The sequence below is a fragment of the Lathyrus oleraceus genome, chromosome 3, assembly GCF_024323335.1.
Source record: "Lathyrus oleraceus cultivar Zhongwan6 chromosome 3, CAAS_Psat_ZW6_1.0, whole genome shotgun sequence".
NCBI classification, from domain to species: domain Eukaryota; kingdom Viridiplantae; phylum Streptophyta; class Magnoliopsida; order Fabales; family Fabaceae; genus Lathyrus; species Lathyrus oleraceus.
The window spans coordinates 376190748-376206529 of NC_066581.1; the positions used below are offsets into that span (position 1 = coordinate 376190748).

Genomic DNA, 15782 nt, shown 5'->3' on the forward strand with positions numbered 1-15782 from the left:
GTCTAAGCATGGGACTAACAAGACAAATGAATAAGGGAAGAGGTTTGCCAAAGAATGGGACTAACATGGAAAAATTGAGAAAAGGGGTTTACCAAAGCATGAGACTAACAAGGAAAGCAATGAAGGAGAGAGTTTTGCCAAAGCATGGGACTAACAAGGCAAGCAATGAAGGAGATACTTTTTCAAATCACGAGACTAACATAATTTGAGAGAAAGGGGTTTGCATAAGCATGGGACTAATAAGGCAAGTATGAACAAAGATGTTTCCAAAGCATGGGACTAACATGGCAAACATGAGAGAGTTTGTCTAAGCATGGGACTAATAAGACATACTTGAGACGAAAAAGGGTTTGCCAAAGTATGAGACTAATAAGGAAAGGAGGAAATGTTTTGTCTAAGCAATGAGACTAACAAGACAAACAAAGGAGAAAGAGGTTTCAACCATGATAGGTGATTAACCCAAAGAGAGGGGTTTTATTCATAAATGGGTGCTTAACCATAAGAAGCTGATTAACCCAAAATAGTGTATGGATGGCCAAAAGAATGTTGGGTTTGATTCAAGGAAAAATGCATTGTTGATGTTGATTGTTAAAGTGTTGAGATGTCGTATGTGGAGAAGAAGACTTGACAATAATTTGATCAGAATTGCACTAAAGTCTATGAACAAAGGTGAATATTCTAAATAACTAGGGCCTACACCCCGTACACTGAGGTATTCAGAACAAGGATAGGAAAAACCACTCTCTTTTTTCTCAATTTCTTAAGCCTTGTGGCGTGCAATTCTCATCATGACTGACAAGTGTTGCAGATGAATCCTTTTGTTGTGCTTGAGGTTCATGGTTTTCAGCCTTGAGGTTCCTTTGTCTTCAAGATCTTGACTGTGCAATCTTGAGTTGACTTGAGTGTGAAGTCCTGAACTTGAGTTGAGGTCAAATGAAATGCCAATATAGAGGATCAATCCTATCAAGTGATCAAGAGGCTTTTGATCACTTGACTGGACAGGGGTTCCGATAAGTGAATTGACTATTTGATCAAAGGAAACTTTGATCAATCAGTCAATCAGGAATAGTCTCAGAATATGGATAAGCATTTAGATTTTTTAGCCTAAAACCTAAGGAATCAAAATGCTATTAAGCAAATTAATTTCTACATTAAAACTAATCTAAAAAACTATGAACATGGCATATTATTTTCTAAAAAATTTAATTGGAATTCAACTAAAACTATGAATTAAATTCTAACTAATTGTGGTATCATTATTTTTATAATTTACAAAATATTGATTAAAATGTAATTAAGCAAACATTAAAAATATACTTAACAAAAATGCATAAAAAACTAATAGAAAAAAAGAGAAATTAAAACAAATAAAAAAGAAATAAAATAAGGCAGGGGTTGCGCCATGTAAAGGGGTGTGACTTGCAATCTATGTGGCCTTGGATTGAGACACCCAACATTCAGAAGGCAATGTTAAGTGGGGGGTTTTGGACTGAGTAGGGTGTGTGAAGAAAATCATTGGGCCTCCCATGGTTTGTGGGCCCGGGATAATGAAGCCAAGAGAGGGATAGAAGAATCATGATTCACTTTACTTTAATCTTCACTCTAAACGTGTATCACCTGAAACTATACATGAGCATTAACTCCGTCGTGCTGGAAATCGCTTCTGGCGGCGGTGGAGGTTCAACCACCCCGAAACATACCTCAATCCACTCTTTTCCCCCTCCTTTATTTCAATCTCCATGATATTTCTTCAAACTCCTTTTAAAAGATCAAATTAAAGCAGACATACTATGAACCCTAAAACCTAATAATACAATATAAACGGCACAAAGGCCTCAAAAGGGACCCAAACCTTAGGGGTTAAGCTACATTGAAGCAAGCAAAAATGAGCAAGATAAAGCTGGAATCAGAGCCTACCTTCGAGGCAAAGGCTTACCTGACGAATGTTGACATTGAAGAGGACGAAATTGAGGAATCAAGAATACCATAGGAACTTCCAAGTGGTACGAAACTGAACTGTAATTCCTCCTTATACTCTTCTTCTTCTTCTTCTTCTTCTTCTTCTTCACCCATAATGTCGCTCCCCGGATTTCCTGAATCCAAGTATAAACGCGAAAAAGAGTGGCGCGGAAAAAGAGTAGAGTCGCCAGCTATGTACTTTTATCCCAAGAGGAGGGAAAGGTAGTACTGCATAACCAAGAGGGAACGGATAAAACAAAGTCTCGAACCAAAGAAAATCGAGTAAGGGGGCCGGTTACGTGAAGGGAAGGTTATCGCACCCCTTCACGTCTGTGGTACTCCACAGGATCCACGCTTGTTATTTATGTCTAAAGTGTGTGTATAAAAAGTCCTATATGCGATGCGAAAGAGAGAAAATCAAAGTAGGGAAAAGAAAGAGTTATTGCTCGCACAGGCCCTACCCTGCTGCATACGTATCTCAAGAAGGATTGAGAATCAGAGCACCGTAGCTCGGCTGACCTATTTTTGTTTGTTTTGTGTTTTCTCGATAAACGACGTTACTACGCAATCTACCAGATGCTCGACCTTTGGAGACTTACTCACCTGTAGTAGAAGGAGTTAACGTGTTCTTAAGAAAAGAAGATCAAAGAGTTTATTTGTGTTTTAGGAATGCTCATGCAAAAAGGAAGTCCTAGACGAAGGAACCGTGCTACCTTAATTGACATGCAAACGAGAGATTGTACGAAGCCTAGCAATCCTATGGGGAGACGATCACACCACACAGAAACATATAGCATAAAGTAAACACACCAACAAGGGGGATCAAGCATACATGGGTAGGGCTTTAGTCAAGAGGGGTCATATCAACCTCGACAAACAAGCCATGGAAAGGTAATCAAATGGGCTCTTAACCACTGACATTGAACGTCAGGGTGAGCAGATCAAAAGGGTAATGAGGATAAGACCTCATAGCTCTTAACCCTGGACAGGGTGAGCTCATGACAAAGCGTGGGGGTTCAGAAAAATGGAACCCTCTCCACTGACTGACCGGACAAAAAGATCTTGGGCTTTTGTTCTGAAGCATCGACACGTAGTGCGACCCTAAAGAACGACACACTGAATAACGGGGGATTGACTACTAATCCCTTTTATCCGTCAATTGCCTCTTCATGGAGGTCTTTAGCACTGGTGCCTCTTCATGGAGGTCTTTGGGCACAAAAGTAAACACACAAAAACATTGCCTCCTATCGAGGTCTTCCAGCTAAGAAAGCGGTAAAATGCTGGAAAGATGTAAAAGGGATCAAGAGATCTACCACACGAATAAAGATCCGAAGTAATAGCAACTAAAGAAATAAGAAACCCAGAGATCTCTCAAGCTAGCACCATCAAAGAAAACAAGTCAGCAAAGCAATCAGAATAAATCTCCAAATTGTATCCCGCAAATAAAGTGGAATACCAAGCAAACTATCTCTTCAAGAGTCATGTGAGCCCTCAAAAAACTCAACAAACAAGTTAGAATAACAAGATGAGGTGCAATCATGAGTTGCACCAAACAAAAGAACCATAACAATAACAACGTCAGGTAAACAGTGCACGGATGCAATAGAAAACATGTCACAACAAACACAAAACAGATTAGAGAGCAAACAGAAAAACCAACTACTGTCATGATTGCTACTGCTTCGTTTAGCGAAGACTTAGCGAAGCTTCGCTACAGGTTCGCTTAGCGAGGTGGTAGCGAATGCTCGCCACAGATTCGCCTAGCGAGATGCTAGCGAATGTCTACGGGTTCTGGGTTCTTCCTTGATAACAGTCCAATTTCAGAAATCCCAAAGTCTAATGATACCCAATCTCCCAAATTTCAGAAACAAAGTAATTTAACATGATAAGAATCGTTCTGAACATACATGCAAACCTAAAAACCCAATCTCCCAAATTCAACCCTAATGATTCATTCTACAGAATTTACAACATTGAAAGCATAAAAGAATGGAGAGAGAACAAACCTGATTGAAGAGGTTGATTGATTTTGAAATGTAACGGTTAGGGTTTGCAATGCAACAATTAGGGTTTGTGTGAGATGGAAGTGAAAAGTGTGTGAGTCAGCGTGAGAGTGAGAGTGAGACTAAAATAATTTAAAATGGTTTTTTTTGGGCCCAAATGAGTGGCCCTCTGAAAATTAAATGGGTTTCTACCGTGCTCGCTACTGTCTTCGCGAGCATGATAGTTCAGGAACAGACCTTTGTCCCTTCAAGATGAACATTTTGAATGATGAATAGACCCCATTTGAACATGTTGGAAGTATCTCAAGTCATTCCCTAGCCATTTGACCCTCCGTTGACCAACAGTTGACTTTTGACTTCACAGTTGAATTTTGAACTGTACTGAGCTCATTAAGCTTGATCCTTTAGAGAAAACCTCTGAAAATGAAACCCTAGCTCCCAAGAGCTCTACATAACATCCATAAGACCAAGAAATGCATCTCAATCCTTGAGGAACCCTACTTTGACTTTGATACCCAGATGAATACAAGCTTCTTGGAAGACAAACTCTTGGAGCTAGTTCTGATTGGCATGATGAAATGCAATATGAAATGTTAAATGACCTAAAATGAATGCATGAATGAGAAGGGAAAATTTGAGGTGCTACAGCTGCCCCTATTCAATCAACTGTGAACCTGAACGGATGAAAGCAGCGGCTATCAGACTTTCAAGGTAAATAGGGATTGAATACCAAAAGAACCGGAGAATTTGCATTCTGTAGGTGATGAATCAAAGAAAGCAAGGCCATTTACCAATGGCGGCGTCAAAACAAAATTGATATTTACCGATATCAAGGAAAGTGAGGCCATTTACCGATGGCGGCTTCAAAATAAATTTTGATATTTACCGATATCAAGGAAAGCGCGGCCATTTACCGATGGCGGCTTCAAAACAAATTTGATATTTACCAATGTCAAGGAAAGCGCTACACGGCCAGACATTTACCAATGACTGGGAAGGAACTCGATGTTCACCGACATCGAACAATGATGTTTATAAGTGAAACAAGACCAGACATTTACCGATGACTGGGAAGGAACTCGATGTTTACCGACATCGAACAAAGATGTTTATAAGTGAAACAAGACCAGACATTTACCGATGACTGGGAAGGAACTCGATGTTTACCGGCATCGAACAAAGATGTTTATAAGTGAAACAAGACCAGACATTTACCGATGACTGGGAAGGAACTCGATGTTTACCGACATCGAACAAAGATGTTTACAGACACCAAGGAAAAAATACATTTATGAAACGAAACCATTTACTGATGGCGAAAATGAAATACTCGATATTTACGGATAGCGAAAACACACAGTTATTTAAACGACAAAACCATTTACCGATGGTTAACAAGCGGCTAATGTTTACTGACATCGAATAATGATGTTTACCGACACCAAAAAAAAGGAAAGGACACACACGGGTGTTGACAAAACGATTTTTTTTTGTAGACACCATGAGAGACATGCCATTTATTGATGGCCAACGATTGGAATTCGACGTTTATCGACATCGAAAGATGATGTTCGCCGACATCAAAGAAAAGCACAGACATTTACGTGGATCAACACGACACTTACCGGTATCGCAAGGATGATATTTACATATGTCAAAATAAGGCAGACACCTACTGGTGACTAAATCGGAAGAGAATCAAGCCTTCCTTTCACGGACTGGTGAGAAAATAAATCTCACTGGGATTATCGATTCTGAATGTTGCCAAGAGCAACTGCTGCAAATGTGCTACACTGATGTTGAAAAATGATCCGTCTCTTCCGGAGATATGATCCAATCTGGTTTAATACATGTATGCATATGTTTGAGTTTTCCACGGCGTAATGCTCCATACTGAATGGAAATGCTACACGATTTGAGAATGCGAATGCAAATGATGATTACTACATGCAAGATGTAAAGGGAGGAAAACTCCTGCTGGGAAAGCAAATGATCACTTTACTGAGCACACAATTTCTGATTCGATCTTCCAACTCTGTGGGGACATACAACAATTCTGATGAGGATACTTACTGATCTGACATTCTCGGAATGGTTGAGAAACCAACTCAACTAGGGAGTCACTTGTTGGGAAAACACCAACCTCTCGACCATGCTGGGGAAACAAATTCTGAACTCGACTTAGACGACCCAACTTCTTACACGACTGGACAGTGTTGAAACAACAGGGTTTTCCTTCAAACAAACTTTGGCTCATCTGCTTTAGCCATCAATCAAAGATAGTAACCTGCAAAACGGAAGGACATACATGCCCTAGGAGATCATATGGACAAAATATACTCAAGTGTACTCAACATTCAAAATGATTTTCAGATGTTTTATCTTTCCGCACGTCATTGTCTAGCCTTCATGTTTTTTAGATGCAATGTTTATAAAAAATTCGGATGTTTTTTGCAAACAAAACAGTAGAAATAAAAAACAAGAGAGTAATTTGACTGAATAACGACTTTTATTGATTGAAAATGGCCTATAAAGGCAAATACATCAGGAAGCAATTTCTAGGAAGAGGTAATTGCGCCAAAAGAGAAAATAAACTATCCTATTGGCAATGTGAACACGGCATTCCACTATTTTCCAATTCTGTTATGACTCATAGATCTTCAATTTCCCCCAAATTCTTTGCTTTCTGAGAAGAGTGATTGGACCGATCATATCCTTCAAGATGGTAGACACTGAAACGCGATGAAGTACAGATAACTCAGACTATAGTCTTCGCTTTAATTCCTCTTTTGCCTGGACCGCCTTTTCAGGTTTTCAATCCGCCGGGATACCCATTTTTGCCTAAGCCGCCTTTGCAGGTTTTCGACTTACCGGGTGTACATATTATTTTTTATTCTTTATCCCTAACTTTTGCCCGAACCTTTTTCTTTTCTTTTTCTCTTTGTTCGCCGGGATGCCCTTTTTTGCCTGGACTTTCTTTCTTTGTCCAGCGGGTCAGTTTATGCGAAGTATTTTTTGACTACATCTGAATTCACAAGAGACGGAAAATCTTCACCATCCATAGTTGTAAGCATCAAGGCTCCACCGGAAAAGACCTTTTTAACAACATATGGACCTTCATAATTTGGTGTCCACTTGCCCCTGTTATCTGTACCGGGAGGAAGGATCCTCTTCAAAACTAAGTCACCTATCTGATAGCTTCGAGGATGCACTTTCTGATCAAAGGCCTTCTTCATCCTTCTCTGATATAGTTGTCCATGGCACACAGCTGCTAATCGCTTTTCCTCAATTAAATTTAACTCATCAAACCTGGCTTGAACCCACTCAGCCTCGTCAAATTTTACATCCATCATCACCCTCAAAGAAGGGATTTCAACTTCTACTGGCAAGACTGCCTCCATGCCATACACAAGTGAAAACGGAGTTGCCCCGGTTGACGTACGCACTGAGGTACGATACCCATGCAAAGCGAAAGGCAACATCTCATGCCAATCCTTGTACGTCACAACCATCTTTTGCACAATCTTCTTAATGTTCTTGTTTGCCGCCTCTACATCACCATTCATCTTTGGTCTGTAAGGAGAAGAATTGTGGTGTTCGATCTTAAAGTCTTTGCAAAGCTCTTTCATCATCTTGTTATTGAGATTCGAACCATTATCAGTGATGATTCTCTCAGGAACCCCGTAACGACAGATAATTTCTTTCTTAATGAATCGAGCAACCACTTGTCTGGTAACATTGGCATAGGAAGCTACTTCCACCCACTTGGTAAAGTAATCAATCGCGACTAGGATGAAGCGATGTCCATTAGAAGCAGTAGGTTCAATCTTTCCAATCATATCGATGCCCCACATCGCGAATGGCCAAGGAGAATTCATAATATTCAGAGGGTTTGGTGGTACATGCACTTTATCTGCATAGATCTAACATTTGTGGCACTTTCGAGCGTATTTGAAACAATCAGATTCCATGGTTATCCAGTAATAATCGGCTCTTAACAACTTCTTGGCCATTGCATGACCACCAGCATGGGTACCGAAAGATCCCTCGTGTACTTCCTGCATTAACACGTCTGCTTCGTGTCTAACCACGCATCTGAGCAGGACCATGTCAAAGTTCCTTTTGTACAACACATCATCCTTGTTCAAGTAAAAGCTTCCAGCTAGCCTTCTCAGTGTCTTCTTGTTATTCTTTGATGCTCCTTCAGGATACTCTTGGCTTTTGAGGAAATTCTTAATATCATAAAACCACGGCTTCTCATCAATAACAGACTCGGCTGCAAACACATATGCAGGCCTCTCGAGTCGATTCACAGCAACGTGTGGCACATGATTCCACCAATGAACTTTAATCATGGAAGACAATGTGGCTAAGGCATCAACCATTTGATTTTCATCTCGGGGTACATGATACAACTTTACTGTCTTGAAGAAAGTCAGGATCCTCCTGGTGTAATCTCTATAAGGAATCAAATGCAGCTGATGGGTATTCCAGTCTCCATTGACTTGGTTAATCACAAGAGCAGAATCTCCATAAATGTCCATAGTTTTGATCCTTAGATCGATGGCTTCCTCAATCCCCATGATACAGGCCTCGTACTTAGCTTCGTTGTTGGTTACTTCAAAAGTCAATCTGGCAGAAAAAGGTATGTGTGCACCTTTAGGATTAATGAGTACTTCCCCAACACCATTTTCATTCACATTTACCTCCCCATCAAACATCAGTGTCCACTTGTCATCGGGATCCGGTCCTTCCTCGACAAGAGGCTCTTCACAATCTTTCATCTTTAAGTACATGATATCTTCATCGGGGAATTCAAACATCATCGGCTGATAGTCATCAATTGGTTGCTCGGCAAGGTAATCAGACAGAATACTACCCTTGATGGCCTTTTGCGACGTGTACTGGATATCATACTCTGTCAAAATCATCTGCCAATGAGCCACTCGTCCGGTAAGAGCTGGCTTTTCAAAGATATACTTTATTGGGTCCATCTTAGAAATCAACAAAGTAGTATGGTTCAACATATACTGTCTTAGTCGGCGAGCAGCCCATGCCAAAGCGCAACAAGTTTTCTCGAGCAGCGAATATCTTGTTTCACAGTCGGTAAACTTTTTGCTAAGGTAGTATATTGCATGCTCTTTTCGACCAGACTCGTCATGTTGTCCCAATACACACCCCATCGAATTCTCTGTTACTGAAAGGTACATTATCAGAGGCCTCCCAAGAACTGGAGGTATAAGAATTGGAGGTTTCTACAAATATTCTTTTATCTTATCAAAAGCTTTTTGACAATCATTATTCCACCTGATTGCTTGATCTTTTCTTAGCAATTTAAATATCGGTTCGCACGTAGCTACTAGGTGAGATATGAACCGTGCAATGTAGTTCAGCCTCCCTAAAAACCCACGAACCTTCTTTTCCGTTCTTGGTTAAGGCATTTCTTGAATAGCTTTTACTTTCGCTGGATCAACCTCAATGCCTTTCTCACTGACAATGAAACCTAACAGCTTTCTAGATCTCACTCCAAATGTACACTTGTTTGGATTCAGCCTCAGTTTGAACTTTCACAATCTTTCGAACAACTTTTGCAAGTTTAGCAAGTGCTCCTCTTCTGTCTGAGACTTCGCAATCATATCATCCACGTACACTTCAATTTCTTGGTGCATCATGTCATGAAAGAGAGTCTTCATAGCTCTTTGGTAGGTAGCACCGGCGTTCTTCAACCCAAATGGCATTACCTTATAACAGAACGTGCCCCAAGGTGTAATGAATGTCGTCTTCTCCATGTCTTTTGGCACCATCTTGATCTGATTATAGCCAGAAAATCCATCCATGAAAGAGAAAACCGAGGACTGAGCAGTGTTATCAACCAATACATCAATGTGAGGTAATGGGAAGTCATCCTTCGGACTGGCTCTGTTTAAATCTCGGTAATCGACACACATCCTGACTTTACCATCCTTCTTCGGCACGGGTACGATGTTGGCCACCCAAGGGGGATAATTGGTAACTGCTAGAAAACCTGCATCCAACTGTTTCTGAACCTCTTCTTTGATCTTGACAGCCATATCAGGACTAGTTCTGCGAAGCTTCTGCTTTACCGAAGGACAATATTCTTTGAGAGGTAGCCTGTGCACCACAATATCTGTATCCAAACCAGGCATATCTTGATACGACCATGCGAATACGTCCACATATTCTTGCAGCATTTCAATCAGCCCTCTCTTGACCTTTTCCTCTAAAGCAGCCCCTATCTTGATCTCTTTCTTTGCATCCTCAGTACCAAGGTTAATGACTTCCAACTCTTCCTGATGAGGTTGAATGACCCTTTCCTCCTGTTTCAATAGTCTGGCCAATTCTTTGGGGAGTTCACAATCTTCTTCACTCTCCTCTTTGGCTTGGTAAATGGGATTATCGAAGTCATACTGAGCCATAACATAACTGTTTTTAATGGAATCCACAAGATCAATTCTGCACGAACGATGTTTCATGCTTTATTTTAGAAAAGAGTTCAAGGAAGTGACACAAAAAACATTGCCATTTTTATTGTTTTGAAAATGAAAGTAATAAAAACAGAAAGACAGTGAACACAAATTTGATTGCAAAACGTCCTTTATTGATGATAATCATTGAAAATTTAAAACATGATTTGGCCCTACAATGAACCACTACGCCTTGGGCAGAGCATAGGGTTTTCATGCAAAATGAAAAACAGAAGAAAATTACTCTGTCTGAAGAGTAACTTGGACTATTTCTTCAGCAGTCCAGTTGTTGATCTTCTCCCCTGGAGCACACGGGCGCACCCAATTATCCATATCACAATCACTGTCACCATCTTCATTGTCTGTTGCAAAGACATCCCCGTGATTTATCAACCCAACACTAGTGAAAGTACACGGCCTTTTCTGATTCTGGACACCCTGCTCTGATGATTGAAAAGGCTGAAAAATGATATGCATATGCGGGTTGACTTTTTCTCTTTTTTTTATGCATTATTTTTTGAAAATGAACATGCCATGATGCAAAATGATGAAACAATGGCTGGTTGGTTATGTATCGCAAGGCACAGAATCAGAACTTCAACATGAATTCGGAACCGGGAACCATAGAACACAGTCATCAACTTAGAACCCATACTTCAGAACCAACGGTCACCAACAAGAACCAAACAAAAGTCACCAATAGAACAAGTCACCATCAGTACCTGTAAATGATTTGTTCCCGCCCCACTCACGGGTGTAATCTAGGCCAGGGTAAGATCAAGAGAAACGCAGGATAAACAACCCTTTCAAGAATATCATCATATGCACACCAGGTGTATGCAACGATAATACCCCATCAGAATCTGAACTGCTCGTGATACCATGTTCCGCTAAGTGGCGCCATACCACCCGCTTCCCATGAATCACTCTATTCCTAGGTGTCCTAAAGTTCACTCATAGCCTGTGTATTGGGCCTTTTACCTCTTGTGACTCCCACCCAACAGCGAAACAAATACACAGCCAGCACAGTATGCATGAAACAGTAAAGCGCACATAGGATGCAATGCAAGCAGATAAGTATGCAAAGCAATAAATAAATAACAATGGACAATAAACAAACAAACGCTAGGAAAGGCCCACTAGGGAAAATAAATCCCCAGCAGAGTCGCCAACTGTCGCTCCCCGGATTTCCCGAATCCAAGTACAAACGCGAAAAAGAAAGGCGCGGAAAAAGAGTAGAGTCGCCAGCTATGTACTTTTATCCCAAGAGGAGGGAAAGGTAGTACTGCATAACCAAGAGGGAACGGATAAAACAAAGTCTCGAAACAAAGAAAACCGAGTAAGGGGGCCGATTACGTGAAGGGAAGGTTATCGCACCCCTTCACGTCTGTGGTACTCCACAGGATCCACGCTTGCTACTTATGTCTAAAGTGTGTGTATAAAAAGTCCTATATGCGATGCAAAAGAGAGAAAATCAAAGTAGGGAAAAGAAAGAGTTATTGCTCGCACAGGCCCTACCCTGCTGCATACCTATCTCAAGAAGGATTGAGAATCAGAGCACCGTAGCTCGGCTAACCTATTTTTATTTGTTTTGTGTTTTTTAGATGAACGACGTTACTACGCAATCTACCGGATGCTCGACCTTTGGAGACTTACTCACCTGTAGTAGAAGAAGTTAACGTATTCTTAAGAAAAGAAGATCAAAGAGTTTATTTGTGTTTTAGGAATGCTCATGCAAAAAGGAAGTCCTAGACGAAGGAACCGTGCTACCTTAATTGATATGCAAACCAGAGACTGTACGAAGCCTAGCAATCCTATGGGGAGACGATCACACCACACAAAAACATATAATATAAAGTAAACACACCAACAAGGGGGCTCAAGCATACATGGGTAGGGCTTTAGTCAAGAGGGGTCATATCAACCTCGACAAACAAGCCATGGAAAGGTAATCAAATGGGCTCTTAACCATTGACATTGAACGTCAGGGTGAGCAGATCAAAAGGGTAATAAGGATAAGACCTCATAGCTCTTAAACCTGGACAGGGTGAGCTCATGACAAAGCGTGAGGGTTCAGAAAAATGGAACCCTCTCCACTGATTGACCGGACAAAAAGATCTTGGGCTTTTGTTCTGAAGCATCGACACGTAGTGCGAGCCTAAAGAACGACACACTGAATAACGGGGGATTGACTACTAATTCCTTTTATCCGTCAATTGCCTCTTCATGGAGGTCTTTAGCACTGATGCCTCTTCTTGGAGGTTTTTGGGCACAAAAGTAAACACACAAAAACTTTGCCTCCTATCGAGGTCTTCCAGATAAGAAAGCGGTAAAATGCTGGAAAGATGTAAAAGGTATCAAGAGATCTACCACACGGATAAAGATCCGAAGTAACAGCAACTAAAGAAATAAGAAACCCAGAGATCTCTCAAGCTAGCACCATCAAAGAAAACAAGTAAGCAAAGCAATCAGAATAAATCTCCAAATGGTATCCCGCAAATAAAGTGGAATACCAAGCAAGCTATCTCTTCAAGAGTCATGTGAGCCCTCACAAAAACTCAACAAACAAGTTAGAATAACAAGATGGGGTGCAATCATGAGTTGCACCAAACAAAAGAACCATAACAACAACAACGTCAGGTAAACAGTGCATGGATGCAATAGAAAACATGTCACAACAAACACAAAACATATTAGAGAGCAAACAGAAAAACCAACTACTGTCATGATCGCTACTGCTTCGCTTAGCGAAGACTTAGCTAAGCTTCGGTACAGGTTCGCTTAACGAGGTGGCAGCGAATACTCGCCACAGATTCGCCTAGCGAGATGCTAGCGAATGTCTACGGGTTCTGGGTTCTTCCTTGATAACAGTCCAATTTCAAAAATCCCAAAGTCTAATGATACCCAATCTCCGAAATTTCAGAAACAAAATAATTTAACATGCTAAGAATCGTTCTGAACATACATGCAAACCTAAAAACCCAATCTCCCAAATTCAACCCTAATGATTCATTCTACAGAATTTACAACATTGAAAGCATAAAAGAATGGAGAGAGAACAAACCTGATTGAAGAGGTTGATTGATTTTGAAATGTAACGGTTAGGGTTTGTAATGAAACAGTTAGGGTTTGTGTGAGATGGAAGTGAAAAGTGTGTGAGTCAGCGTGAGAGTGAGAGTGAGACTAAAATAATTTAAAATGGTTTTTTTTTGGCCCAAATGAGTGGCCCACTGATAATAAAATGGGTTTCTGCCATGCTCGGTACTGTCTTCGCCTAGCGAGCAGCTAGCGAATCATCTCGCTACTGTCTTCTCCTAGCGAGCAGCTAGCGAACATGACAGGATTTTGTTTTTTTCAAAACAGCATGCAAAGCACAATTCAGCAAGGTTCCATCAAACACTCTCAGACTTGAGTAAAAACATAGTCAACACTTACTCGCTAGGCGAGCATCCAGCGAGCAGGTTAGCGAGAAATTCCAGTAGCAACATCATCAAGGTTCGCTGGAGCAAAGGAGGAAGCGTGGGCTTCGCCTAGCGAAGGATTGCTCGCCTAGCGAGCATGACAGTTCAGGAACAGACCTTTGTCCCTTCAAGATGAACATTTTGAATGATGAATAGACCCCATTTGAACATGTTGGAAGTATCTCAAGTCATTCCTAGCCATTTGACCCTCCGTTGACCAACAGTTGACTTTTGACTTCACAATTGAATTTTGAACTGTACTGAGCTCATTAAGCTTGATCCTTTAGAGAAAACCTCTGAAAATGAAACCCTAGCTCCCAAGAGCTATACATAACATCCATAAGACCAAGAAATGCATCTCAATCCTTGAGGAACCCTACTTTTACTTTGATACCCAGATGAATACAAGCTTCTTGGAAGACAAACTCTTGGAGCTAGTTCTGATTGGCATGATGAAATGCAATATGAAATGTTAAATGACCTAAAATGAATGCATGAATGAGGAGGGCAAATTTGAGGTGCTACACATAGTCAGTAGGAGTCTAAATTTTCTATTGGATGCTGATTGTTGATGATGATACTAGTTGCGTATTGTTGGTGAATTAAGTAGAATAAGAATGAAGGTTGAAGATGATGATGTGGCTGAGCTCTACTCCATTGAAGCTTTGATGGAGTATTTCAAAGGAGATTTTGTGAGGGTTTGGTCAGAGGTTGTAGAATAATTGAAGTTTGATTTGGTGAAAATTATTGATGGATGAAGGTGGTGATGAATGATAATGGTTGTCCTCCCTGAATTGAAGAGTGAGTGAAGATTATATATGGTGAATGCATAACTGATTTGAGTAGAGCTGGGCAAGGTTTGTTTATATTTAGGGCATTGAAAAGGGTTAGTTTTTATTTAGGACAATCAATTAGTTAATTTTTGTTGACTCTTATATGTTGTTAGCATGTAAATAAGTTAGGGGATTGCTTGACTACTTAGACTGTTAGTAAGTGTTAATACTCTTTTGTCCTTTGGTTAGGAATATGAATTAGTTAAATTGTCAATTCAATTGAAGTTGCAGTTAGTTTATGGTGAGTGATGATTGTGAGGCCTACTAGAACAATTATTTAAAAAGTTAGCGAGTTATGGAATATACTTATGTTGAATTGACTAAGTTATTTTGATGTTTGAACTGCATTGGATGCCTTATGTTCTTTCTATGTTACTAGGGCTGCAGTGGATTGTATGTGTATGCTATGCATGAATAAGCTTTAACTTTGTATGGTGTATGAATTGTAGGGCTGGAATATACACCTCGTGAGAGTGAACTAAGCATGGCAAAGTGTATGGGCACATGTAAAGGGCATGACAAATGGAGACACCATCAAGACTTGTGAAGAGTCTAGAACAAAAGTGGGGATACCTTATGAATGAAGATGAGGTAAGATTAAGGTCTATTAGAAATTTGACTTTGGTCAACTATTTGACCAAAAAGTCAATAGTTGACCAAAAGTTAAATGTACGTAAAAAGTGTGATATCTGTGTAATTTGATTTGGATTCTTTTGTAATGTAATGTTTGAATGATTTTGTAATAAAAATGGATTATTTTGTAATGAAATTGATGACTTTATAATTGAAACTGACCCTTGGTTGATTTGTAAGTTTTGTACTTCAAGAAAGTTATTTTCCCTCCAAATTGAATTTAAAATCTTTAAATTTGCCTTGGATATAACTTGAATGGATCCTGGATTTGAATTGCCTTGAATGACTTTCTCTTGATCTTAGCCCCTTGACTAAAATCATGCCAAGAATCAAACAATAGTCAATAGTAATCACTAAGTAGGCTTTGTATGAAAAATGATCACCAGAGGCCAATATACTTCAAAAATC

The 15782-nt window shown here is 40.1% G+C and overlaps 1 protein-coding gene across 1 annotated transcript in view; it reads left to right on the forward strand.

The window, feature by feature from the left end:
• LOC127131345 (uncharacterized) overlaps positions 1-15288 on the forward strand; it is a 43254-nt gene extending 27966 nt beyond the window's left edge. The window contains exons 2-4 of the mRNA XM_051060270.1: positions 14493-14618; positions 14931-14982; positions 15191-15288. Coding sequence (XP_050916227.1) covers positions 14493-14618; positions 14931-14982; positions 15191-15288 — 276 coding nt within the window. The remainder of the gene's footprint in view (positions 1-14492; positions 14619-14930; positions 14983-15190) is intronic.
• Positions 15289-15782: the final 494 nt, after the last annotated feature.